The 26446-nt window shown below is 39.2% G+C and overlaps 1 protein-coding gene across 6 annotated transcripts in view; it reads left to right on the forward strand.

The window, feature by feature from the left end:
- YLPM1 (YLP motif containing 1) overlaps positions 1 to 26175 on the forward strand; it is a 39641-nt gene extending 13466 nt beyond the window's left edge. Inside the window, exons 5-22 of one of the 6 annotated variants that reach the window (XM_075503253.1) lie at positions 802 to 2201; positions 2268 to 3222; positions 5965 to 6070; positions 7960 to 8440; positions 9629 to 9721; positions 10126 to 10300; positions 10449 to 10594; positions 10946 to 11133; positions 11786 to 11848; positions 12139 to 12258; positions 12542 to 12718; positions 12933 to 13016; positions 13282 to 13365; positions 14854 to 14940; positions 17989 to 18040; positions 23292 to 23422; positions 25236 to 25415; positions 25775 to 26175. In XM_075503253.1, the coding sequence (XP_075359368.1) occupies positions 802 to 2201; positions 2268 to 3222; positions 5965 to 6070; positions 7960 to 8440; positions 9629 to 9721; positions 10126 to 10300; positions 10449 to 10594; positions 10946 to 11133; positions 11786 to 11848; positions 12139 to 12258; positions 12542 to 12718; positions 12933 to 13016; positions 13282 to 13365; positions 14854 to 14940; positions 17989 to 18040; positions 23292 to 23422; positions 25236 to 25382 (4489 nt within the window). In that variant the 3' untranslated portion in view covers positions 25383 to 25415; positions 25775 to 26175. Of the gene's footprint in view, positions 1 to 801; positions 3223 to 5964; positions 6071 to 7959; positions 8441 to 9628; positions 9722 to 10125; positions 10301 to 10448; positions 10595 to 10945; positions 11134 to 11785; positions 11849 to 12138; positions 12259 to 12541; positions 12719 to 12932; positions 13017 to 13281; positions 13366 to 14853; positions 14941 to 17988; positions 18041 to 23170; positions 23267 to 23291; positions 23423 to 25235; positions 25416 to 25774 lie in introns of those variants that run through there. The other 5 variants (XM_075503251.1, XM_075503252.1, XM_075503257.1 and 2 more) reach the window with 5 other exon arrangements.
- Positions 26176 to 26446: the final 271 nt, after the last annotated feature.

Below are 26446 nucleotides of genomic sequence, written 5' to 3' on the forward strand. Positions count from 1 at the left end.
CAGCTGCACTTTGGCCTTCCTGACCCCATCCAGTGAGACACAACTGTGAATCCCAAACATCCAAGCAACTTGGCTTCAGAAACGAGTTCTCTATTTTGTATAAAATGAATTTGATTTGTTCTAGTCTATTATGTAAATCAGTATTTGAGCATATGCTTACAGATTGGATTTTTTACTAGATCTGTCTTATTAAATATGATTGCCTGAATTATTCTTCAGTAGTTTGCCTGACCTATTTCCTCATATTCAAGCAATGACAGTTGTAGGTGCTCTCAAAAGGAATTTAAAAAGTAAAAATGCATTTGTTTTAGGCATATTATCTTGCATGGAACTGGGCAATATCACAGTTTGTTGCACTTTCTGAAAGGATCTGTATTTAAAGATTTTTCTAGATGGCATTCATCACCATAGTTAAGTAGGCTTGTTGCATACTATCAAAACCAAAGTTCAACAGGAGTTGTTGATTGCAACAAAACTTCCGTTAAACAAAAGTTGAAAGCTTTTTTCAAATGAGTTTGCCAGCTTTCTTTGTCAGTCAGGTTTCAGTCCTGAGATATTTAAGCCAAATTTCCTTTTAGGGTTACATAATCTGCAAGTGGCTTAAACTGGTCTTCAGTGGACAACATTGAATTGAAGAACATGTCTCTGTGCTTCTGCACTGGTTCAGTTGGGATTGGTCCTAAGGCACACTCGGATTCATCAGTTAGAAGTGACTTTTGGGGGGGGGGGGTGTGAAACTCTTTTAGAGGATTTTAATTTGACATGTTCATTTGAATAAAATTGCCATTATGTTATCTATAGATTTGATGGACCTCGAGGAAGAGGATATGACAAATTTGAAGGCTCAAGACAGAGAGGGCCTCGTTTTGACTCCCAGCGCTCAGAAGGATACAGGTCACGTTTTGACCGACAGAATACAGATGGACAGTCTTCGAGTAGATGGGGGACTATTCCACGAGGACCAGCAGCACAATTTTATACTTCGACAAATGCATCGCATGGACATGGTTCCCGACCTAGTGGTCCACGATGGAGGGGGCCCAGGCCTCATTTGGGACAGCAGCAGCAGCAGTCGCAGACAGACTCACAGTCAGAAAACAAAGAACCTTTTACAGACATAGCTGGCAATCAGCAGACTGTAAGCAGAACACAGTCTACTCCCGATGCACAGAGTGCAGGTCCCATTGAGCCAAATGAGGACCTGACAAACACTCAACAGGAACCATCCAAACCTGAAGTCAAAGAAACTATTTCAGACCCTCCTAAAAAGTGGACGTGGAGTTCACATGATCCTAACCAGCAAGCAGAAGAGTCCAAAGCACCTACTCCACCTATTCAGAACCAGAAATCAACATCCCTTTCTAGTAACCCTGTAGCTTTGCAGTCAGGTATTGCAAGAACAGGCGGTGCGGTAACCCCTGTAACAGGAAATCAGGATTTGGATTCACCAGACAGCCAGTTGATTGCTTCAGATAGCACACAGGGCCTACCCGGACCAGATAGCAGAGGGAAAGGGCCATTTGTGCATGAAGGTAGAGGCAAGGGACCAGTAAGCAGAGGAAGGGGCCAGGGCAGACTGGATGATGGCCGTGGCAGAGGGCAGGGGGATGGCCGTGGCTGGGGAATGGGCCGTGGCCGAGGGATGGGAAGGATGGATGGTGGCCGAGGGATGGGAAGGATGGATGGTGGCCGAGGGATGGGGAGGATGGATGGTGGTTGGGGAATGGGCAGGATGGACGATGGCCACGGCCGGGGAATGGGCAGGATGGACGATGGTCGTGGCAGAGGATATGTATACAGAGGCAGAGGGCAGGCTAGGCAGGCATCCATCCGTGGCAGGGGGATGTTCAGGAGAGCAGGCAGCAGGGAGAGGATGCCAGATAGACGGTCAGGCAGCAGGGAGAGGATGCCAGATGGACGGTCTGGCAGCCGAGAGAGGGGACTGGGTGGACGGTCAGATAGCCATGAGAGGATATTCTCTAGCCGAGACAGAGAGCTAGCTGGGAGGACAGGCAGCCGGGACAGGGGACGGGCAGGTAGCCGGGAGAGAGGCCCGGTCAGGCGGGCGGGTAGCCGGGAGAGGGAACCCATGCGGCGGGCAGGTAGCCGGGAGAGGGAACCTATGCGGCGGGCAGGTAGCCGGGAGAGGGTCCCTGTCAGGCGGGCAGGTAGCCGTGAGAGGGGTCCCATCAGGCGGGCAGGTAGCCGTGAGAGGGGTCCCATCAGGAGGGCAGGTAGCCGTGAGAGAGGCCCAATCAGGAGGGCAGGTAGCCGCGAGAGGGAAGCAGGAAGATCTGAAACAGGCAATGTAGATAAACCCATTCACCTAGGAGATGATCCTGACAAATTGCCTCCATACCATCGAGATGAGACACTCAGGGGTTCTTGGGGTCATGAAGATGATAGAATGCAGGAGGAATTTCCTTTAGATAGTCAAGATGACCCTTCTTTGGAGCATGAGCGATTGGATGACTGGGAAAGAGAACGATACTGGAGAGATCACAACTCTGATTATCAGGATGATTCTGCAGATGCGTATGACAGAGATGACAGGTTGCAGTCCCACCATTCATTGCCTCCATTATCTCCCCTACCACCACTACCTCCTTTGTCATCTGATCATGACAGACAAGATTCATGGTGGGATGACTGGAAAAGGCCAAGAGAGAGGGAACTAGAGAGAGATCTAGATAGGACTGGAAGATCCTCAGACATTTATGATCAAGATTTAGACAGAGAATGGGATAGAGACTGGGACATGAGACCTATGGATGACAGAGAAATGAGGAATCGTGACCTGGATATCCCCCCTCTACCACCATTACCACCTCTTCCACCTCTGGACAGATACCGTGAAGATAGGTGGAGGGAGGATAGGAACAGAGATCATTATGACAGAGACCTCCGAGACAGGGGGGAGCTGAGGATTCGAGAGTATCCAGAGAGATACGACACATGGCGGGAGAAGCAAGACTACCTTCCTGAAAGGACTGACTGGGAGAGGGAACGGTTGTCGGATAGGTGGTATCCAGATGATGGAGACAGACTGCGGTCTTTGGATGATAATTCAGATTCATCCCTTCCTCCACCTTCACATTCCTCTGATATGCTGGGAGCAGATTCAAACCTGGACTCTGATCAGTCCTTGGGAGGAGTGATGGTCCTTAGCCAAAGACAGCATGAGATAATTCTGAAGGCTGCCCAGGAGCTCAAAATGCTTCGGTGAGTTGCCTGGTTCTGTCACTGTGGGTGGGAATCCCGTTCTGTGGAGATGGTGCTCCTTTCCTAATTCATTCCTTCATTTACGCAGTAATTGCTTCATTACTTTTCGCCACAGCATGATGGTAGGAGCTCATGTGGAAGAAATTATTTGGAGTACCTCCATCACAGCTTTTGTGGATGAACTTTTTTTCTTAAATAGGTGGTTGTCTCTTTCCCCATGAATATGGCATTCCCTGTTTGTTAACTTTCCAGGAAGAGATCTGTCCCCATCACCTGACCAATCTTTTTGTTATCCTCAAATGAGCTTGTTGATAATTGCTTTTCAGTCTTTTTGTTAGTGTCAGATGAGCTCACTGATAATTGCTTTTTAATACTTACCTGTCAAGATCTACATTAATGTGGTTCTTAATTCACACAATGGGACCTAGTTAACTTTTGGATACTGCTTACTTTTTAATTAAAACATATGTGGGTGTTTTCTTTTTTCTTTTTACAATGCTCCCTCATTTGAAATCCAACATCGTCAGTAAATAATTTTGTAAAGTTTGGTTGATCTTGGTTCTGAGAATCAGCATAACAGCAGTGATAACAATCAGGAGGATATGAATGCAAGAGTTCACCAAGACCATGTTTTAGAAAGCAGCTACTAGACTCCCCAAGGCTTTAATAGGTGTTTATTTCAAAATAAGTAATAGAATATCCTCTTAAACATCAGAAACATCCTAGGGCTCAGTAAATTTAGTAGTATTAGAATGAATGGAGCACATACCATCTATCCAAATGCTATCTTTGTGATCTGGTGCATGGGTTTAGGTGCATTAAATGTATTTAAAAAAAAAAAAAAAAAACCAACCAAAAAAAGGGAAAGATTAGTTTCTTTGACTGTTTTCAGTGAATGAGATCTTTCGGAGCAGATTGTAGAGAAAAGAGGAAGCATCTTAGAGACAGAGGTTCATGTGGTTCATCCTCTTCATGAGTTACTGAGAGATAGCTAAGGATTGGTGCCTAGTAAAGACAGGGGTTTAATTTCATAAACAAGATATTATGCTAAAATAATGGGCAATTAAAATGAATGCTTGGTTATCATTACTACATTTACATTAAACCATGTTGAAAGATACAGAGATGTTTTGCACTTTTCTTGAAGCCGTTTTGTTTTCAGACTCATAAGATTGCTAAGCATCTGTCCCATATGGAAGGCCTTAGTTGCATGCCAAAATGCAAGTAAAATAATTTTTAAAAAGGAAGGGAGAACTTTTATTCTGAATAGTTTAATCTTTCACTGCAATTAGATTAATTCAACAGGTAACTGTGAAATCTGTGTTATAAAGCAATATTTGCCAAAAGTTTGGAGCAACAGATCATTTTCATCTTCCTGACTTTCCCATTGCCTCAGATTGCCAGGCATATGTTTTGCTGTTTAATGTGACTAGCTGCAAGCCAGTGGACTTAATCTAAGGACCATAGTTTGGGAATCACTGCCTAGGTGAATAATTTATTAGGGCTGAAGTATTTAAACACAGAAACTAAAACATTTTATGTAAGAAAGTAGATACATATACCTCTTTCTAAGCCAGTAAAAAGGGGAAATATAAACATGACACTACTGATACTGATTTTTAATTCAATATGAGGATAATCTTAAAAATTAGTTATACTGGTACTTCTTATCAGGTTCTTATAAGCAGGTGACCCCAGTCTGAACAGTAGGAACAACTTTAAGGAGACTGCTTACATTTTTTTTTTGAGCCAAGAGTTATATCAGTAGTGTGGTGCATAACTGCTTTCACCTCCAAAGGTAAAGTCTTCATCTGGCTTTGCTTTTATTGTGTATAAAACAGCATACTCTGAGCTGCATGCTGTTCTGTATTGGTCATCTGGTGTATTTTTCCTAAGACAGGTGTAAAGAAGACCTTTTAAGTGCTAGCAATTGCTCAGTTTACTCTTTGTACTAATGCAGCACTTTGGATCCCTTTCTGTGAGCCAAGTTCCCCTTGCACTGGACACTGACCAGATGGGTTGCTCGTCAGGATAGCATCTGTTTTGCTTAGTACAGAGGGATCCTATTCTTAGTTGTTCTTTGGGCACTACTTTAATGCACACAATTAACAGGAACAAAGAGTTATTAGCAATAAAAAAAACTACATAAAAAGATGCCAACAAAAACTGAATGGAAACGTATTGAATCCAGTGGTTGTAGTATTCACTACTGGTCTTGGTCTCTGCTCCATAGACTAGATAGCATTTTGATACATAAAACAAGGAAACAAAAGCTAACATCACCACTTTGTTTTTAAACGTTGGAGTCTCTGTTGTGCTTTGTATTGGTCTCAATCCTGTGAGTGTGCAACCCAGAGCAAGTCACTGAGAGCACTTAGGCACACATCTCCACTGGGCTTGTGGTTTGCAGAAGGTGTTGTCCGAAGCTGAAATCTAGCTTTGCTCTTTACTGTCTAAGTGGAGTGGTTCTGGCCAAGCACAAAAGCATAACTGCATGTTGCAGAGGAAATTTGTGGTCAAAAAGGGAGGCAGCTAATACATTAAATACCTCTATGGTTAGGTGAATGCAAAACAGGGATTTCTGAATCATAGCGTTAACCATGTAAAGCCTGCTGTGTCCTTTTCTTCTTTGGACTTGGCCCCTGATGCTAGTGTAATACGTGGTTTTCACTGTGAGTGTTGATTTCTTTAATTTTTCATTTAAGCTACAGACTGATAACACTTCTTGTGATTCATGTGCAGAGAGCAAAAAGAACAGCTACAGAAGTTGAAAGAGTTTAAACCTGACATTTCCACACAGGAGACTCCTAGATCACAGAACACAAGCACAAGGCCGGGTGCCTTTCAGGTAAATTAATCTTGTGTTAATAACATGCTGTTAGTAATTACTATTAATGTTTATGTCAGATCAGTTCTGCACTCTAATGGTCAAACTTCTCTGTGGAATGCCTCCCCAGCAGCCCTTACAACCCCATCAATCTTCTGTTGAGGCAAAGCAACTTCATAGTTTCTTTAGATTTTCCAGTCTTTCTTACTCATTCAGTCCACTGTGTCTTCTGAGCATGGGGACAGTAGTGCACAAGGCTCAACAGCTTAGACTGCTGTGGGATGATGTGCAAGAAACAGTGAGCTCTTCCAAAACAGGGGCATAAGGCTCATGAGAAGACCCTTCTCTTCCCTGCCTAACTAGGTTCTGATACTGTCTTTAATTCCAGTCTTGCTCTGCTTTTTTCCACTTTAAGAGCGCTCTCCTCTTTGAAGAGGTTAAAGAGAGAAATTTGAGTATTGGTCCATCAAAACCAGAGTTGTTTCAGCATAGAGCGGGTGTTAGCTTTCTGTTTGCTGTCTTTACTAGGAATTCTCATTACCCTCTGGAATATCATAAAGTGCATGGAAGCTCACATTTGTGTACTTCCATGACTTCATCTCCTGTTGTGATGCAAGTTATTCCTCTGCTGCTTAATCTCGTGGTTGATTCTGGGAACTCTTCTTAGCTGCTTTTTTGGGGGTTTTTTTTTTGATAACTCATACCCGGTCAGGAACCAGCTGAACCTCTGCAGTCATGTTAACTCAGGTTTATAAATCCTTCCTAGAACAAATAAACAATTTTGTTAAATGTATGTTGGAGGAGATACCCAAGTCAATGCACCATCTTTATTCTTCATCACATCTTAACCCCAAAGTTACTGGTACCACTAAATTTAGCCGTACTGACCTCTGGGTCTGACATTTAGCCAGACCAAGCTTTGTTTGTCCCTCCCTCCAGAGAAGTGTTATGCAGTGAACGAGGCACTGCAAGTTTTCTTTTTGCCTAGTTGACCTCTTCCTTGTTTACAGTGTCTATAAAGTAAAATAATGGAAGAGATTTGCTACCAAGAACTGTAGATATGTTGATGCCTTTAGGAAGTGACTTTACTCAACTTTGATATTTTGTATCTCGGACTACTTCACCTATCTGCCCAAAGGTATTCAAACAACTGTTGTCTTTCTTGGGATTCCTGCCTTCAGACTTCTGCTGTGACTTTGAACTGTTATTACAAAGTTCAGCTTTGTATCTATAACCAGTCTGCAAGTTTTGTTGCATGTTGCTAATAAGGCTGCCTTGGCATCTGCTGTGGTGCTGAAAAAACTCTTGTGCCACAGCACGTGGGGTTCCATGGGGATGTTTGGTTCATTAAAGGGTTTTGGTTTTTTGTTTGTTTTGGTTTGGGTTTTTTTGTTTGGGGCTTTCTTTTTTTCCACTGGGCAAGACCTCCCCATTTCTTATGTTGATCTGATGTTGATTTCATTAAGGGGTTTCCAGGTGATTCTGCTCTCTGGGAATTTTTCCAGTGACTTCCAGAAAGAAGCTGGCTTTATCAATCCTTTTGTGCGTCACCAAGCTTTCAGACTTTTTCAGCCTCCTCACAGACAGCAGGAATCTTTGCAGACAGCAGGAGTCTTTGGGAATAAAACCATAGACACTTTTGAACTGAGATAGGCCTACTGGAGCTTAAATTGGTAAGGTTATTTTGAAGGAGAAAATAAATAGTATTTAAGCCTTCATATAGTGAACAAACACCAGATTAATTCAGGCCACCAGTTCTTGAAATACTGTCCTCCTACCTGTAGCACCTTGATGGAGGTACTAGAAAATGCTTATGATTTGATTACCAATTGCCATTGTGCTTACTGACTTACAGAGGATGCGAGAAGGTTAGTTTACAGATCTACATTAAAAGTGCTTTCTGCATCTAGGTCTCTTCTCAGCTATCTTCAGAGGCACCAGTAGAAGCCCAAGCTATTAAACCTTCTCCTGCTGTTATTATAAAGCCTCCTGTGTTGTTCAGACAGCCCACCCCTGTGACAAGACCAAGTGCCCCACTGACAAGGCCTGCTACACCTATGACAAGGCCACATGCTCCAGTTTCTACTCCAACTACAACCCCAAGTCATGGTCAGTCTTTAAAACCATCACCTTCTGCTGTGGAACAGGAACGCTGGGATGAGGATTCTTTCCACGGACTCTGGGACACAAATGAGGATAAAGGAGCAAATATGGAGTACGAGTTGTGTAAACAGGAGTCAATGATGCCTCCACCTGTGTCCTCGCCTGTGAAAGTACCTGCCGTTCACACCTCTGTTCCATCAGCTGTACCAGTGTCCCTTCCTCCAGTTATTCCACCAGTTCCTAAAGCACCTGTAATTCAGCAAACTGTGGATTATGGCCACGGGCGAGGTAAGTATTACAGTGTGTTTGTTTGATCTGTAGCGGAAAGCTAATTAGCCCTTCTAGCTTCTTGCTAAGGGAGTATGCCTCTCAAAGCATGCTGTAGATGTTCTGCAGTTGACCTGTAGGCTGCATACATTGCAATCTAATGCTAAGCAATGCAATTTTAAGGAGTCTATAACCTCCAGGCTTGAGTTTAATGTTTTCTTCAATGCTGTGATAACGAGCTATTTCATGTGAACTGAATGGTGTATAGCCACATCTGCTTCTAATAAACACCAACTGATGTGATCACATCAGTGTGTTATATTTAGATTGATATTGACACTCTCCCTTAATCCCTTTGTAGCTGAGTATGGAATAACTGTGCTAGAAAGTACTTTGGATTGTTAGAGTTCTTAGGTGTGACTTAGCAACTTAAAGCAGAATGTGACCGGTGTTTGCATTATTTATATACTGCTTAACAGGTGTGAGGTACCCTCTAGACAGGGAGGGAGACAAAGTTCTAATTCTGAAGGGCGTGCACCCTAAACAGGCATTTAATACATAAACAGTGAAGGGCTCTGATTTTTAGTATTGAGCTTATCAAAGCTGAAATTTGACACTGGTTTTTTAATAGAATTCATTTCCCTCATTCTTAGTTCTTAACAGAAGTGAAATCATGTCTTCGTAAAGAAGTTCTTAAATTGTGCATTGTTGTTTGAAGAGTGGTTTTTCTCTCTCAAAGGTGCCATAACATGAATTGAAGCCATATCAATTCCATTAAGTAGATGTTTTACTAAAAGCTGTTAGAAAAATTGTCACTGTTAAGAATCTAAAGTGAGAATTTCAGTTAATATTCTTGATACTACAGTAGTTCTATGAGTTATTGAAACTTTCAGAGCATTTTAATGTTTATAATCTTCTGACCGTGCATGCTACCTGAACGCATCTGAAAAGGCAGAAGTCCCATTCTTAAGATAAAGTGGTACGCGTACTTACACACATGCACACACGCACAAACCTGCTTCAGACTTTCAAAACCATGGTGTTGTGTATTTATGTATAGCTCTTTTTGCATTATCCATTAAAAAAAAAATTGGCAAGTTATTCCAGTCACGTTTAATGCCATTCACTGATTGCTTTTCATGACAGAGGAAAGGAAATGGAAGCAAGGTATTTTAAGACCTTGATTATTTTTTTATTATTTTTAACCAGATATAACCACCAGTAAAGTGGAACAGATTCCATATGGGGAGAGGGTAACCCTGCGTCCAGAACCTCTACCGGAGAGGCAAACATTTCAAAAAGGTAGGGAGCGCTTGGCTAAGCTCTCATAGTTAGTTAGCTCTTGAGAAAAGTTGTAAGGCACTAAAAGCATATTTTAAACTAAGTAACTGTTGTTTTGAGATACAATCACTTTATTTTCTGCAGAGGCCCATAAGAATAACAGTTTATATTGTCAAGAGGAGTAATGCAGTCAATGACCTAGCCACTTTAAAAATTCAGGTTTGTAGCTTTAAGTAGGATTTTGTGGTATGGTTGTCTGTTACAGTTTGGAAAACAGATTCAGTGGCTGATTAAGTCTATTCTAGCCCTCACATCATATGTTTCTGTATACTTTTCTTGCACTCTTGTTTGCTGCTTCTTCAAAAACAATAAAAAATTCAGAGTATGTTTTAGTAGTTTGGATTTCCATGGGTTTCTCCTTTCAGAGCACCCTGGTCGTTACAACAGAGAAAGAGATCGTGAGCCTTATTTTGAGCGTCAAGGTAATTCCAACACAGATCATCGGGATTTCAAGAGAGAGCGGGAATTGCACAGAGACCGTGGTTCTGTTGACTATGAGCGAGAGAGATTTGAAAAAGAGCGGCATCCCCGAGATGATAGGTACGTGGTTTCAGAACACTATTGAAATCAGTACAATTCAAGCTGTATTGGGTATCATGCTGTCCATTTTGCCTGTGAGGTACATGTTCATTTCTCTCTGGAATCCATAACAGAAATTCTAGAAATATGCAAAATACTCTTTTGGCAGGGTTCTTCCTACTACACCTTCAAGGACTCAGTCCTACCGTGACAAGAAAGACCATCCTTCCTCCAGGCGGGGTGGTTTTGAAAGACCACCATATGAACGAAAGACGGATCATCCAGCATATGATCATGGGCCTTCCATGTTTGGAGGTACAGTTTCTCAATCTTGAAGCCATGCTAGAATATTATGAAAAATATGGAGTTGCAGAGGTGAAGATTAATTGGGAGATTAATTGATACGCCGTATTTCTTTGTTCAGAATATATAATTCAGGAAAATTTATTTGAGCGGTGTCGTGTAGTTTTGTTTCTCAGTGGTGATGAGATCAGGAATGCAACAGTTACTCTGCTAAAAAATGTCTTTGATTGCAATAGGTTCAAGATCAGAAATTTGAATTATTTTGGGGACAAATCTGTGAATTTATCCTAAAATAATGAAGGTCTGTTTAAATCAGTTCAGGTGGGTATGAACATCTTAATTTTTTTATTTTACTGAACTAAGAAAATTCTTGTGTCCAAACACTGGAATTTGAAGGTGATCGTAGAAATTACCCTGAGGAAAGGATTCCCATTTCTGCTCCATCAATGCCCCGTCAGCCACCACCTGCTCCACGAGTGGAAAGGAAGCCAGAATCTAAAAATGTAGATGATATTTTGAAGCCACCAGGACGAGATAGCAGGCCGGAGAGGGTGAGTATGCATTGTGAAAGCAACAGTAGGTTTCTATGAGGTCTGTACTTTCAGAAAATGCTCATGAGTGTAATATGTTGGGAACAAGCCTACATTTGAGGAAGCTCTGGAAATTCTCTTGGTTCCTTTGCAAATGCCTAGAGTGTTGTAGCATAGCTATTAGAAGTCCACAAGAGATGTAAATTTCCTGGGAAAGCTAGGATGAAATTCCTATTAGTGGGTAATGTTAATGTATTTTAGACTCTTCTGAGATCTTCACTTGGGTTTTTGATGTATCGGAGGAAAGACTTGGCTTTACACAGAGTCAAGAGATTTGCCAATGCAGCATATAAAATAAGAAAGAACAAGATTCAGGCTATAAAACTTCTAGTCAAGTTTCATTCAGTTAATTTTGTCTGAACCAGATCTGTAACATCTTACGCAGTATGAGCTGCTGAGATGATTAACATCATATACTCTTATTCTGTGGAACTACTATCATTCCTCACAATCTGGTTTGTAAAGTAGGCAGTGAGGCATGGTACTGGCTTTGCTTGATGATATGCAAAAGTGTGAGCCCAGAGCACATAATTTTCTAGAAGAAAATTTTTGCAAAAGAGATTCTGTTAAATGTAGTCCAGTATCCTATCTTTTTACATGATCTTTGTTTCAGATTGTAATCATAATGAGAGGGTTGCCTGGCAGTGGAAAGACACATGTAGCAAAACTCATCAGGGTACGTAAACAACCACTCACTGTGTCGTGCTGCTTGTCGTTTATGTGCACTTCCTCTGCTATTTTCTTTCTGTTTGTCTGGAATTTCAACCTGTTGTTATTTCATGTTCCATGTCTTCATATGGCATGTGAATCCCCTCCACTATTAGCAAGCATGAGGGATACTGCTCTCTTCTTGTTTTGAATAGAGAACAGGGAACTGCTGTTTGCCAAAAGTGTTTTGAAGATCCTCTGTAGCAGAATGGAATTTTTACAGCAAGAGTATGTGTTTGCTTTTTGCTTTCCTCCCAGGATAAGGAAGTAGAGTGTGGAGGACCTGCACCAAGAGTGCTCAGCCTGGATGACTATTTTATCACTGAAGTGGAAAAAGAAGAGAGAGACCCAGATACAGGGAAAAAAGTTAAAAAGAAGGTACTTTTAATTCAGTTGCTTATCTAGACAAAGAAACAAGACATTCTGGAACAGCACAGTGGCAATCGGAATTTCAGTCTGTGGCTTTGGAAGAGTGCAGAGGTCCGTGGGGTGTTTTTCAAAACAAGTCAATATAACTTCAGGGCAGAATGGACAAATTCTTAAAAGCTGAGCTTGAAGATGTTTTTTCATACCAGTGTACTTTGTGGTCATGACATTCAGCAGTTGAACATTAGCAACTTAATAGGTGTCCATTTCTTAAATGCTTTTGTCCTTGATAAAGGTGATGGAGTATGAATATGAAGCTGATATGGAAGAGACCTATCGGACCAGCATGTTCAAAACTTTCAAAAAGACCTTGGATGATGGCTTCTTCCCCTTCATTATCCTCGATGCTATCAATGATAGAGTGCGACATTTTGAACAGTTTTGGAGTGCTGCAAAAACCAAGGGTTTTGAGGTAATGGAGCCTAAAAAGCATTTGAACTTGCTAGTACCCATATGCTGGTATTTCTAAACTTTTGAATGCAAAGTCCTTCCCACATCCAGGAAAAATGCTGTGGTCTATAGTTACAAATTTACCTTTCTTAGAATGTACAACTGCAGAGTGTATCACCAGGTAGAAAGCTCTAAAAATTGATTTACAGTATTTAATATTGTCTCTCTCTTTCTAGGTGTACTTAGCTGAAATGAGTGCAGATAATCAGACGTGTTCCAAGAGGAATATTCATGGACGCAAGCTAAAGGAAATCAGCAGGGTAACTGTATACATCTGGAGTCATAGGATTAATGATAGGTTTCATTGTGCTTTCAGGCCTGCTGTTGTTGCAAAACTATTGACCTCTTTTAGACTACACAATGCTTACACTTTTCCTCTTAGAAGAGCCGGTAGTTATTTCATGGGATTGATTGAAATTACTTTTCTTAAGTACAGATAAATCTTGTTCGTGATCAGAAACCCACATTTCCATTTGAATCAGTTACATTTTTAGAGGTGCTTTATTTTTGTTTGTTTTTTGTTAGATGTCTGATCACTGGGAGGCAGCACCACGTCACATGATGCGCCTGGACATTCGTTCTCTATTGCAGGATGCTGCTATCGAAGAGGTGAGAATCTCTGTGCTTGTTAAAATTACAAATTATGTAGCTGTGACTATACTGAAAATACAAAGCAGAGAAGGATATGATCATAACAGGGCACTTACACTTGGCACTGTAGAAAGCCAGAATTGCTGTGTCAGACAAGTGTATTCCATTATTCTTATCAATTACCCAAGCATGAAGGTACATGTTACTTTTTGTCGCCTTTTTGGAGCCCAGACTTACACATCTTTGAGGAAGAACTGAAGCCACTTTGCTCTTTAGCAACTGTTTAGTACCAATTAAAGAGAGTATTTGCACTCTCAGATGAAACTTAGCACTTTTTCAGGTTACTGGATTAATTGGATCATAATTTGAGGAAGTAGTTCGATAAAATAAATAAGTAAATAAATTTGAACTCCTCTCGGTCCCTGCTTTGAGAATTACAGACCTGTGGCAGAGAATGAAGAAATAAATAAATAACATGTAGCAAAAGATTACATTTGCTGTAGAAGTATGCTACCTGTTTATTCCATTTGCAGTTTGCCGCAACATGCATCTTTGGTGCGTCAGCTTTCTGTATTGTTGCATTCTTTGGCAGCTGTTTCAGGAGCTCTGGGAATAAATTAGTATGTTAATCATATGGTCATCATGAATGTACCATAGCTGCATGTTGCTGTCAGAACAGCTCTTGCCATGGCCATAGAAACTGGTGAACTGCTGAAGTAGGAAGAGTTTACTCTTTGCAGTTTGTCATGAGGTCAGCAGGTTATTTTTGAATCTCTGAATTCTTTGTATTGAAAAATAGTAATCTGTAAGAGGACAGCAAAAGGCTCAGCTCTTAAGTAGACTCGGAGAAGGGCAGATCTGGGATTTACTCTGTGTGCATCAAGGTTTTACTAACGGTAATGAAGAACTGTACATACTTGGAGAGTTTTAGGTATGCCACAGTATACACATGAATCCCCATTAGAGATGTGGACCCTAGAAAGTATTCCATTAGGTGGGCAGGGTTAGATGTATGTCTTAAAGCATCCATTTTCTTCATTATATTAATCTCTGTGGTTATTGTTCTTCACTGTGATATTTAAATATATAAAAGATAAAGCCTTGATAGAGATGTTCTATACAGAGAGCATCATTCCAGTGATGTGTAAATGGCAAGTTTAAGATCTTTCTCTGAGATTTCAAGTTTTGAAATGTGATTGTGTGGGAAGCAAGAGAAGTATCTCACTGTTACAGATAGTGGTAGCACAAAGAATGCATGTGAAGGCAGAGAATAAACAATTGCTACTTTTCCACACAGTTTGTCATTCTGTAGCTAGAAGGGAACCTGCTTCTGAGGGAAGCCAGAATGGAGCCAGTATTCATATGTATTGCATCATCATACCTTCAAAGATGAATCCTTTCTTTCCTCTTCTATTTGAACTTGGAATCTTCAACTTACTCTGCTAAAAAGATAATACTTAGAAGTCAAGCAGTGCCTTGTAAGTCAGTGCTTGTGCTTTGGAACAGGTGGAGATGGAGGATTTTGATGCAAATATTGAAGACCAGAAAGAAGAAGTCAAGAAGGATACAGCGGAGGAGGAAGAAAGTGAACTGGTAGGAGACACATCAGCCATCTCTAACAAAATGTTTCTTAATGTGTCTGAGGGAGAATCTCAGTCTTATAAACGCCAACCCATTGCCATTCTTAGCAGTGCGATCTTAATACACACATTTCTAGTCATTTGTTCCTTAAACGTTTCTAGGAGAACTTTAACATTAAATTATATTATTCCTAACTGAATTTTTTTAAGAATCTGTGAGTCTGTGCCACAAACAGCATTATCAGTGGAGCGTGGCAACATGCCTCTTACAGCATTTATAAATTGCAGTACACTATAGCGCTGTCTTTCAGATTATCGAAGAATTACACTAAGTGGAGGGATGGGAAGAATGGGCAAAGATTAATTTAGCTTATTTCCTTTCGCGTGTCTAAAGAACTCTTTTCGACTGTCACAGTATATGACAACAGTTATGAAGAAGAATGCTTTCTCTGCCATGGCTCACTGACTTTGTCAGTAGGTATTTCCAAGATGAGGGATTAGGTCTCTTGGATAAATGAAGGTTAGAGAATTACCCTGAGGGCTGGCGTTTTTAGGTATGTATTTAAAAGGCTACAGAAGGCTTCCTAATGTAACTTCTTGGTATGTGTTGGAGCTGCAGCTGGTCAGTGTTTGATGAGATGAATGTGTCAAACGCCGGTTCCCACAACCAAGCAGTTAAACTCCAATAAACAGGAAGTAACCAAAAATGTCTAAGACGAGCAAAGTCCTTTTTCTTGATGGAAATTTACTGTTCCTCAGGAGTGGCAGTTTAGAAAGCAGTTGAAATACAGAATAAAAAAAATAAAGCTTAGGAAGAGTGGATTTTAATAAACATCTGTTTTTGCAACATGACTCATTTATTCTCTTTACTAAATTATTGTTTGGCACAGAGTATGAGACTGCATAAAGTGTGGTTAGAACATTTCAAAGACGCACCCATGTTTACAAGAATATGGCTGCTAGTCTCATTTCTTGGAGTGAGCTATATCTAGAAGAGAAACTTGTCTCTAGCTTTTGAGACATCTGTGCATAAGTGTGTGTGTGTATGTGTGTGTTTATGGACTCTGGGGAGTGTCCTAATGTACAGCACATATAACAATAGGCCTTTTCTTTATGAGACAAGGAGAAAGCTTGGTGGTGAAAACTATGCAAATTATTAATAACTAAAAGTAATCTACATATAAGAATGTTTTCTATTCAGATTCACAAGAGATGAAAGTTAGCAAAGAATTATCTGCTGTATGTAATCTCTGCTATGCAGTCACATGGCTAATCTCAGAGAGAGGTATGTCAGACAGAAAGGGGGAACAGTACACTGTATTTGGTATCTGTTGCCTTCCTGAGAGCAGTTGGTAAGGGTTCTTCAATTCATTTTGCTGCATTTAGTCCTGTGGAAAAAGAGAGGTCTGAAGCTCTGCCATCTGGCAGATGTCCTTGAAATATCCAACTGTCTTGTACCAAAGGATGAAGTATGAATCTTTTCTTATCCTATCTGAGGACCAGGATATCGTACAGATTCAGCACACAATAGGCCATTTCACACCATCAAAGTCACTCTTTTGTTGTTATTATCAACTCCCATAGGGTTGTTTGTAGCATTCAGACAATTCTTGCTTTTCTGTGCTTGATGGTATGAATTATTGATGCATTTAACTTAGTGTTCTCACCAGTGTATCACACATCACTTTGTTCAATACAGGCTTCCAGCTGTGGTGTAAACTTTCTGAGCAAATTTTAATGTGCAACTTGGCTTAAAAGTATAAATATACATAATACACATGCAGTTTATTTATTTGTTACAAGAAAATATTGCAGCACAAACTGTCTTAGTTTGTATTAATTACAGATGTGATTAAAAACAATAAAGTACAGAGATCTGATAATTTCAAGTCACTGATATATGCTTGATAGAAAAAAGGTGTCTTAAGGATTTTGGAAGAGCAATGCTGAACATAATCAAAAGCAGTGTAGCTCTCTGGAATAGTACACTCTGATTTAGTAACCCTTAGCATTAACAAATACACGTATAAGTTTACCACAGTGGAGGCAACCTATAAATAGAGCAGTAAAGAAGTTAGAGTAATAAAACTGGTCTGTGGATTGCTTTCTTGTTGAAATCTTCTAGAGTAGTTCTTTTCTCTCTCTATTAAAAATCATTCTTAAAATAATGAAATTCTCACAGGGAATTTCATTACATTGAGCTTTTTATGTGATTGCAGAGAAACATAAGTAGTTTTATAATAAATCTGAACAGCTGAAATGAGTTACAAGGGGTTGCTTAGTAAGGATTTACTTGTCCAAGAGTATAAAATGAAAAGATAACAAGAAGATATCTAAAATAAATACATTTTTGCCAAATTTAGTATCATTATGCTCATTTACAAGGAATAAACTGGCTAAAGATCATTACATGTAAAACGTATTATGACATTATTTGTAGGGAAAAAGTGTTTTAAAAGAATTATTGAACTAAGAGGGTTATTTTTAAATGAAAAATAATACTTAAATCTTAGTGATTCAGCAGATACTCTCATTTAAACTAAAAAACGAATTTTGTTTAGTTGCGGACTAACCACTTATGCAAGAATTTAGTATGTCCCTTCAAAAGGATTATTAAGTGAAGCTTGTGTGTCAAAAATCTGGGAATATATTCTTAAAAGTTTATGACTACGGTATATGGTTTTCATTTGTATTTGTAAAGCTTTTAATATTCTTTATGCCTGATAAGTTGTGTTGCAATAACTTTGCCACCTGTGGTAATATAATATAGTAACTGTGCACACAGCGCCATTGCTATCTGTTAGACTCATTCCGGAGTTCTGTGTTTGCAGAGGGCGGCACTCTTGTAATGATTTGCAAGGGCTGCTAAAATCACTGAAGGGGAAGTGGATGCAGAAGTTCTGAAATACTGAGTAATTTGTTTTCTTCATCTGATAACAAGAATTGTGCCTTACAAAAAGAAATACCTTAAGCTCCCATTATAATGCTGTTTCCAGTTCAAAAGTGATATGCATGTGTGTCTCTCTCTAATCCTCCGAGCTTCTTTCTGTGTATGATTTAGGGTTACATTCCGAAAAGCAAATGGGAGATGGACACTTCTGAGGCAAAGCTAGGTGGGTATTTATTTTTTCCTGTTTCTTATAGTTGGTATCTGATGATGTTTGCAAAACCCGAATTTCCATTTTTACTGTGCCTCCTCACCAAAGACAAATAAATGTATTGATCTCATACACGTGTCTGAAACTGCAAAAGCATCTATACAGTAAAGGAATTTGTCTTCTGTCAGAGGGAAGGGAGTTATGACTTTCTAACCATCGCTGTTTTATATACTCATTAATTGTTCTTCCATCTGTTCAAGGAAAGTACTTTGTCTTAAATTTTTTAAAAAAGCAGTGTTTCTATTCTTTATTCATCTCTTCTGTATTATAAAAAGCAAAGGTCAACTTACATTGCACTGCATTCTTGTTCATACTGCATACCTTTTTTTCAAGCCTATATGTCATCAGTAACTTCTTACTTTCTTGGAGACATGCCTAGTAGCTAACTGTATTGAAGATGTTTCTCACTCTCCAAAATTGACATGTGCGAGGACAAAGTAGTGGCATGCTTTGAAGTTTGTTCTGAATGATTAGGCCTCAGTGTATCCTTTCAACAACTTAGGTATTGAAAAGTTAAAGTTCGTTATGCTTTTCAGTTCCAGGAGAGTGCTAGAATTCTTCTTAGTAGGACGCGAAATGGACTTCCTGGGAGCACAAGGGCACTATTTTTGCTGCACTTTTTGTTCTGATTAGCGCTGCTGATTGTATTAGACATAAGTGCTAATATTAGGATTCTGTCAAAGTCAAAAGCAACTTCCAGGCTGAAATGCATGCACCACGGCTATGGTGGAAGATATACACATGGAAAGGGGTTTCTACTCATTATGATCAGTTTTGTTTGTTGTTGGTTTTTTTTTTTTTTTTTACTGAACACTAATGGTTCCAAGTGAAGATTTTATCAATGCAATCTGCATAAAACTGCTATTTTCTGTCATGTCTATGAGAAGTAACAAGTACCTGAATGGGACACAGCATGTCTTAACGTTTTGAGGTTTGCTTCTGCATGTGTGGTACAGCCCTGTGTATCATTACTTTCCAATAACCAAAATCACAATTGCACCATAGAAACAGCATTAGAAGTTCTGGCTTACATAAAGCAGCCTTTCAGCCTTTGCTGTTAACTGCTTAGCTGTACCATCTCTTCTGCTGCTGTGCTCTCTTTTAAGTTATTTGAATATTTGTGGAATATCTTGATGTTGTGGCACCTGCGGTACAACTGGAGGAGCCTTGTACTCAATGATTCCAGCATATCAAACAGCTAGGCAGTTAGACAGAATTAGTTCAGGATTGCTCTGCATTTTTGTTATGGAAGTTCATTGTTTTAATATCTTAAGATTATTTCTTAAGTTTATAATGATTTTTTTCCCGATTATGTACAAAATCATACTACTGGAAAACTGCATTGTTGGAGAATGCTCTGATACATCGTGTTGTATTCCAAATAACATAGACTTCTTTAAATACTGAGTAGTAAGAATAGATGTGTTGCGTGGCATACGGTGAACCTTAAGTCATCCCGTGCGTTTTACAAATATCACAGGAGTCCAAAGTGTGTTCTAAAAATATTTAAGTTTTATGTGTAGTTTCTAGCAAGGTGGAGACTGTGACTGCAGCAGAAGTTTACAGATAGCTTTCAAAACTTACCTCTCTCATGATCAAAAACTGCTAACAAATAGAAACAAAGAACTGTGGTGCGTTTCTTTCCATATGAAAACTGCATAATATAAAACGCAGGATTTTTATATAGTCTCCGCTTAAATGTAAAATGCGGAGTGAGCAGCAGAGTTAATTTTATGCTAAAGTAAGTTACTTGCGAGGCTCTTGCAGTAATCCTTTAACAATCAAACTCCATTAACAAACTGGATGTTAGCATGCTGCAAGACACAGATACAGGTGCTGAGGTCTTTCTATTAAAAATCCGTATTTACAATTTTACTTTTATAACTACCCTCTAGATTCATTTTTATAAATATATAGAACTATAGATTAAAAGTAGATTCTGACAGAACATACATTTTAAAAAAGCCAGGCATTCCTATGTAATGAATGTTGTTTCCTTGAAAAATTCCTCTGCAAGGGCACAGAACTTTTAGCTCAAGGTATGCGTTATAAGCACTTGCAGCCTGTGAGTAAGAATTATTATATTTAATTCACAGTAAGACTTTGTTGTAGATGACCAGTTAAAATTATTTCCTAAAAGGCATGTAAACTGTGGTATGCATTTGTTATTCCAAAGTTGAGTTATTTCCTGGGAGCTGGCCTGCCCATCAGGTTTATTGCATTAGTCCCAGAGAGCATACATTTGCAGAAGTGATATAAGTGCAGAATCCAAAAAGAACACTGTAAGTCTTGTTTTGCTTTTTTTGTTTTCTTTCTGAGTAGATGTTGCTACAGGAAAACACAATAAGATCTTATTGATTGTAATAAGCCTCTGAAAAAGCCTCTACAGTTCTGTAGCTGCAATGCTGACTTGTGACAATCACCATACTGTACACCTCAGAGCTCTTGCTGTAGTTCAGATTTACTTTGGCAGGGGTGATGCATTCCTCTGAGTATGTGTGTGGTATATAATTTCCTTATGTGTTGTGAGTGCACAGCCACATTTTTATTCTAAAGTCTAATCACTGGTGTGCTCAGTGCATAGTGCACACGGGTTCTTGTATTTAAATTTACAGAAATGGACTCACATTTTTAAAATTTGACTATATTCAAAGTGTTTAGTGCAATACTCTGTTTCAAAGTGCGGCTTAGTGGTGAGTTCTACAAACTTTCAGGAAAGGAGAAATGAACTCTGGTATAGCTGAAGTTTTGATACCATTGTAAAATTTGCTCTAGAACACAAATAACATTTTACATAAAACTTTGTACCTTTTGTATAAGAGGGGCAAAAATTCAGCTGATTGATTAATTTAGTTTTTGAAGGAGCTAATTAAGTCAGTTACTTTCAGATGCTTTATTATTAAAATTCTAAAGGTGAGTTTTTAAGTTCTGTGGGTTTTCAGAAATGCTGCTGCTTCATTGTTTTTAAAATTGAAACAATAAAATGATGTTTAATAGTTTAACACTAAATAATCATCTGCCATAAATATTTACAAGCACCAATGTTACAAAATGACACCTTGTCTCATTTTCAGAAAAGAATATTCTGAAATAATGCTTTGTGGTAGGCTTTTGACATTTCTGTAGTGTCTACTGCATGGCACATGTACCTTGAACCACGATAGTATGGATGGAAGCAGATCCCTCTGGAAAGGCAATCCAACTTCAAACATGGAAGGAGATAACATTTCAAAATAAATTCTGTGTAGCAGTAACAAAAAGGGACAGAGGGGAACCTCATACTCTGAACACCTCCTGAACTCCTCTATAATGTTTGAGAGTTACCTGTTTCTTGGCGATGTTTTCAATTGGTCTGTGTGCCGCAGGGAGTGGGAGACTGAACTCTTTCTTCCACACTGGTATTGAGATGAGCTTGCATCGTAGCATGTTGCCTTCAAACAGGAATATGTCTGTGTACAGATACTTGCCAACAGAGAGCTCCTGAATTTTCAGTTCTTCATGTTCCTAAATGCTCCTCAATGCATTTGTTGCTCTCCTTTTTCAATGTCTCTTTTTTTTCTGGAAACCCTTATGCTACAAACGATCTCCGCTGATTGATCTGAGAGTAATACTGAGGAATAGGGCAAGTACATTATGTGCTGGAGTAACAGAGGAATATTGTATAAATCAATTTTATCTTCTAGAGGGAGTGCCGTCTTTATGTGAAGATTGAGCTTCAAATTTGGCAGATTTAACTTAGAGCAAAAGAGGAACCTTAACTGAATTGTGTAACAAGATACCATGTAACAGATACAAATATTCTGCACAGTTTTCTTTAAATGTTGGATTTTTTTAAAAGGCAGAGGGGGATTAAAATGTTTTCTTAGAAGAAATTCTGTATCTGCTCCAGGGAAATGGGGCAAAGTCTTTAAAAATTTTAGAGTTGTATGAGGGAGAAATTACTTAATTAGTTTATGGCATTTAAATTATACTAGCATGTCTACATCACCATTGCCTCACATTATCTCCGTTGTTGCTCTTTTCTCTCCCATATTAAGTAAAAAAACTCATCTCTGAACTGAGCTTCTTTAAATACATACCTTTGAACATCCTTTTCTGCTATCCAGAAAATATGCTGCCTTGTATTTGGTTTATTTCTGAGGCCTTTTGTGGGTGAATTTAATTACAATAGTGACTTCTGAAACAATGTTACTGACATCACTGGAAATGGTTTACAGAATATAACTGCCCAGTTTAGTATTCCTTCTGCATATACTTGAATTGTTGGCTTATAAAATGGTAGCATACATTGACAGAAGTACTAGGATTTCCTTTGACTTGTAAAGCCGTTTTTCATTTTCATGCTTTGTTGTTCGTAATCTTACAATGAATACTTCATCTCCTTTCCAAAAGCAGTTTGTCTCTCAATTTCAAGAGGGTGTTGTTTTTTCACTGAAAATAAGTGTCCAAAGAGGAACAAAATTTTAGAAACCTAGGAATGGAATTGTTTCTCCTCGTGCCTTATCGGTTCAATAAGAAAAAGAAGAAAATGATGACTGTTGGACAAACATACTGCTCAAATATTCATGACTGACCTCTTACACCATGAAACAAAAGATTCTGAGATTTTTTTTTTTTTCCCCCCAGTCCTGGAGGATTTTTTGAGTGTGTTTTCCTTGTGGGGAGGGGAGAGAAAAAGAAAGGGGTGGATCAGGGTTTCCAAGGAGCTTTTTGTTTAGCAGAAACAGTATCTCAAAAACTTGTCTTTGATGCATTAAATGATATGATTGTCATTTGTTCCCTGATACTGCATGTATGCCATGTTTGACACAGTATTAAACCCCAAATTTGGGAAAAATGCTACAGCTTTAGTATTGTGTTCAAATACAGAAAGGTGGATTTGTGGTTCCTAGCTATTGGTGACTATATTGTACCTGTAAGGACAGACACATAGTGTGAACATCAGAAGAGCAAGCTTTTCTCCCTCATACAAATAACAGGACTGAGTGTTATTCCCACACAGTTAATGTGAAAGATCAATAAAACATGAAAATGGTGTTGAGTCTTCTCTAGTTTATTTCAACTCTCATCATTCTACCTGTCAAGACAAGCTGGATGTACACGTTCTGCTGCTCATTCTTTTGAAAATTTTTCCACTCTCATCTTGTTTGTGTGAATAATAGAAAAAAATTCTCCTTTAACTCTGAGGCTCTGTGTTTGTTCTCAGACAAGCTGGATGGTTTGCGGACTGGCACTAAAAGGAAACGTGACTGGGAAGCAATTGCCAGCAGAATGGAAGATTATCTACAGCTTCCAGATGACTATGATACACGTGCTTCTGAACCTGGAAAGAAAAGGGTAATAAATTTTCAAATGACTTACTGTCTGTGTATGACCATTTAACAGTCTCTGTGAAAAAGAGTTTGTATCAAGTCATTCAGTGTCTATGAATATGGCAGTTTCACTGACTCACTTTTCATTTTGCTGTTCCATTAGATTCTGTAAGAGAATATTCTTGAGAGTAGGGTCTTCCAGAGGTAAACAGATTAATTACAATGAAGTGAGGAATTGTAGATAATAAAGATTAACTATGCACGGCATGGCTTTTGAGATTGAGAATGGAATCAAGTCCCATTTCTTGCTGGGGGAGATGATGCACTTTGTTTCAGAGCAACCCATAGAGTCCTTTTCTTATGCTGCATGTTTTGTGATGAGATAGTGTGATATACAGTGCAGCTTCCAAGACAAGATGATGATTTTATTGTTATTTATTTGTTAGGTTTTGTAATAAGTAGGCAGAGAAACAGCACACTGTTCTTATATTCAGAAAGATTCAGCTGAGGAAAGTATCAGCTATGTAGGTTTTATATCAATTAAGTCCTGTAGACATTACCTCTTGCATAAAGCTTGGGAAATGGTGTACAAGAAGTTGGCTTCAACCACTTTATATGTACTTCTGTTCTGAACACAAAATGCTACAACTTCAAATACCATTGTGAAAAAAAGGGCAAAAAATCATAGAGGAAGATGAAAGAGAGGTAATAGGAAGAGGTAATACTCTTTTTTGGTTTTGTGGTTTATTTTTTTCTTTTTCTCCAAAATAGAAAGACCAGCTTTTGCCACGAAAAGTAATTAGAGTTAACTGTTGGTGTTTGGGCTTTGTTTTGTTCTGTAATGTCAAATAGAAAATATGGGTAGTACTGGACAGTGTGTGTGAGAGAAATGGAGATACCAAGGCATTGGCAGAGGAAGTGATGGTGGAAGAAAGCAGACATTGCTTAGCAGGAATGTCTGGGGAAATCCAGGTAGAAAGTGGAATAGGGAGATGCTGGCAAAAAGGTGATAAGGCTATGTCCCCAAGTAACAAATCAGCCTGAATGGGACTAATCAGTTAGGATGTCAAGGAAGCTGACACGTACTTCACGGACTGTTTTTTCTTGTTCTGCAACGGTGTGTTCTAGCTGAGTTTCTGGACTGTAGCCCTTCATCATCACCTCCCTCGCTCCCTCCTCCCTGTTGCACTCCCTCCCATTGGTGTCTGGGTTTGTGGGTGAGGGAATGACTGTATATGTTTGAACAGGATGAATGCAAGTGATCTGCATGACCATGAAGAGCCACAGAGGAGATGGCTGCAGCTGTAAAGATGGGAGATAACAAATGCATGAAGAAGTTTAGTGGAAAGATTTAAATAGAAGTATATCACAGAAGATAGAGAAGAAAACTGTCCCTCATTCACTCACTCATTGCTGAGTTGCTCTTTAATACTGTCTTTCTGTAACTTCATAGTCATCTTCTAGATGTTTCCATTATGCAATTGAAAGACAGGTTGTACAGAAAATGAAGACACTAAATGAATCTTTGATAATTCTTCCTGCAGAAAGCATTGCTTTGAACAGAGAAATAATTGTAGTAATTACACTTCAGCGCTCAGAATTATAGCATTGAAATGGAGAAAGCTAATCATCTGTACCTTTCTTCTCCATGGAACACCTGGGATATTCAATTAAAAATAATGTAACTGGTGTAGTTTTCATTTTTACCTATCGGAAAACAAATTAATACTTACCCGTTCAAATGAAAATGAGTACAAACTAGCATTCTGCAGTGGAAAGCCTAGACTTGTCTCGGGATTTCTTAAGAGATTGTCCTACTGATAGTATGTTTTCCATAGGTGCGGTGGGCAGATCTAGAAGAAAAAAAAGATGCAGACAGGAAAAGGGCCATTGGTTTTGTTGTTGGACAAACAGATTGGGAGAAGATAACAGATGAAAGTGGTCATCTTGCTGAGAGAGCCCTCAACCGCACCAAGTATATATGAAAAAGTGGTTAAATGGAATTTTGTGCCTTTAAGGTGAGTATTCAGTCTTCCTGCATGTTTATAGCCTTGATGTTGTTTAGGTTTTTTTAAGAGTTGAGGTTGCAGTTCATGTCATTGTTAGAGTTCTCCCAGACAAGATTATTTGATTTGGAGCCTTGTATAATAGGTTTGCCCATGTCAGTGTGCACCCTCCCATACAGCATCTAAAAATAAAAGAAGGATCGTCAGCTATCAATCTCCAAATCTTATTAACAGGAAGATTGTTTTCATTAAAAGAGTAGTTTAGCTGTGTGCCTAGTCCTGTCTAGTTCAGATTTTGCTTACTATATCTTAACTCTGACCACATTAATTGCTGTTTTACTTGGTGTAACAAAGTTTTCCTTTCTTTACAGGCCATTTGCTCTGAGGAGAAGTGAACCAAGGTGTCATGAGCATCTTGCATGGGTCATGTCACTCCCACCTTCACAGTTTTTCTTTGTTACTTTAGTTTCAGCAATTTTCTTGAGATATTGGCAGATAACCAGTGCCCTCAAAAAAACCAACGAATCCCGCTGCTCCTAAGTGAGAGAGACAGTTTACTTTTTAATATTTTTGGAGGGGAGGGAGGGGGAGGGCCAGTAGTTTTAGCTGCTGTTTGTGGGGTAAAGTGGAAGGATTAGACAGATGTTACCTCCACTGTACGGTCACAGAATGTTTATCACCTTTGCTTTGTGGCCGTTCTCGTTTTATACTGTATGTACCTTGTAGCTTATTGTATTAGGAAGCAGAACAATAAATTTCACTATAAACTCGGTGTTCTTGGTGGACCATATAGCATGGTTTTTGTTTGACGTTTTAAATGTGGTCTGTGTTCACATGTTGACAGTGCTCAGAACCGTCCTTACCTGGAAGAGGTGCTGTGCTCATATTCTGGAACGTGTCCTCTGTCTTCTAGGTTTATCACGTGCTCTTCTGCTCATAGACAGCTCCATTAAGGCCCCAGGTTTTGCTGGCCTTTAGGAGTCATACCGTTCTCATTCTTCCTGGAAAGCAGGAATGATCGTTATTTTTTGGATCTTAGTTTC

Source organism: Mycteria americana, chromosome 5, assembly GCF_035582795.1.
Source record: "Mycteria americana isolate JAX WOST 10 ecotype Jacksonville Zoo and Gardens chromosome 5, USCA_MyAme_1.0, whole genome shotgun sequence".
NCBI lineage: Eukaryota > Metazoa > Chordata > Aves > Ciconiiformes > Ciconiidae > Mycteria > Mycteria americana.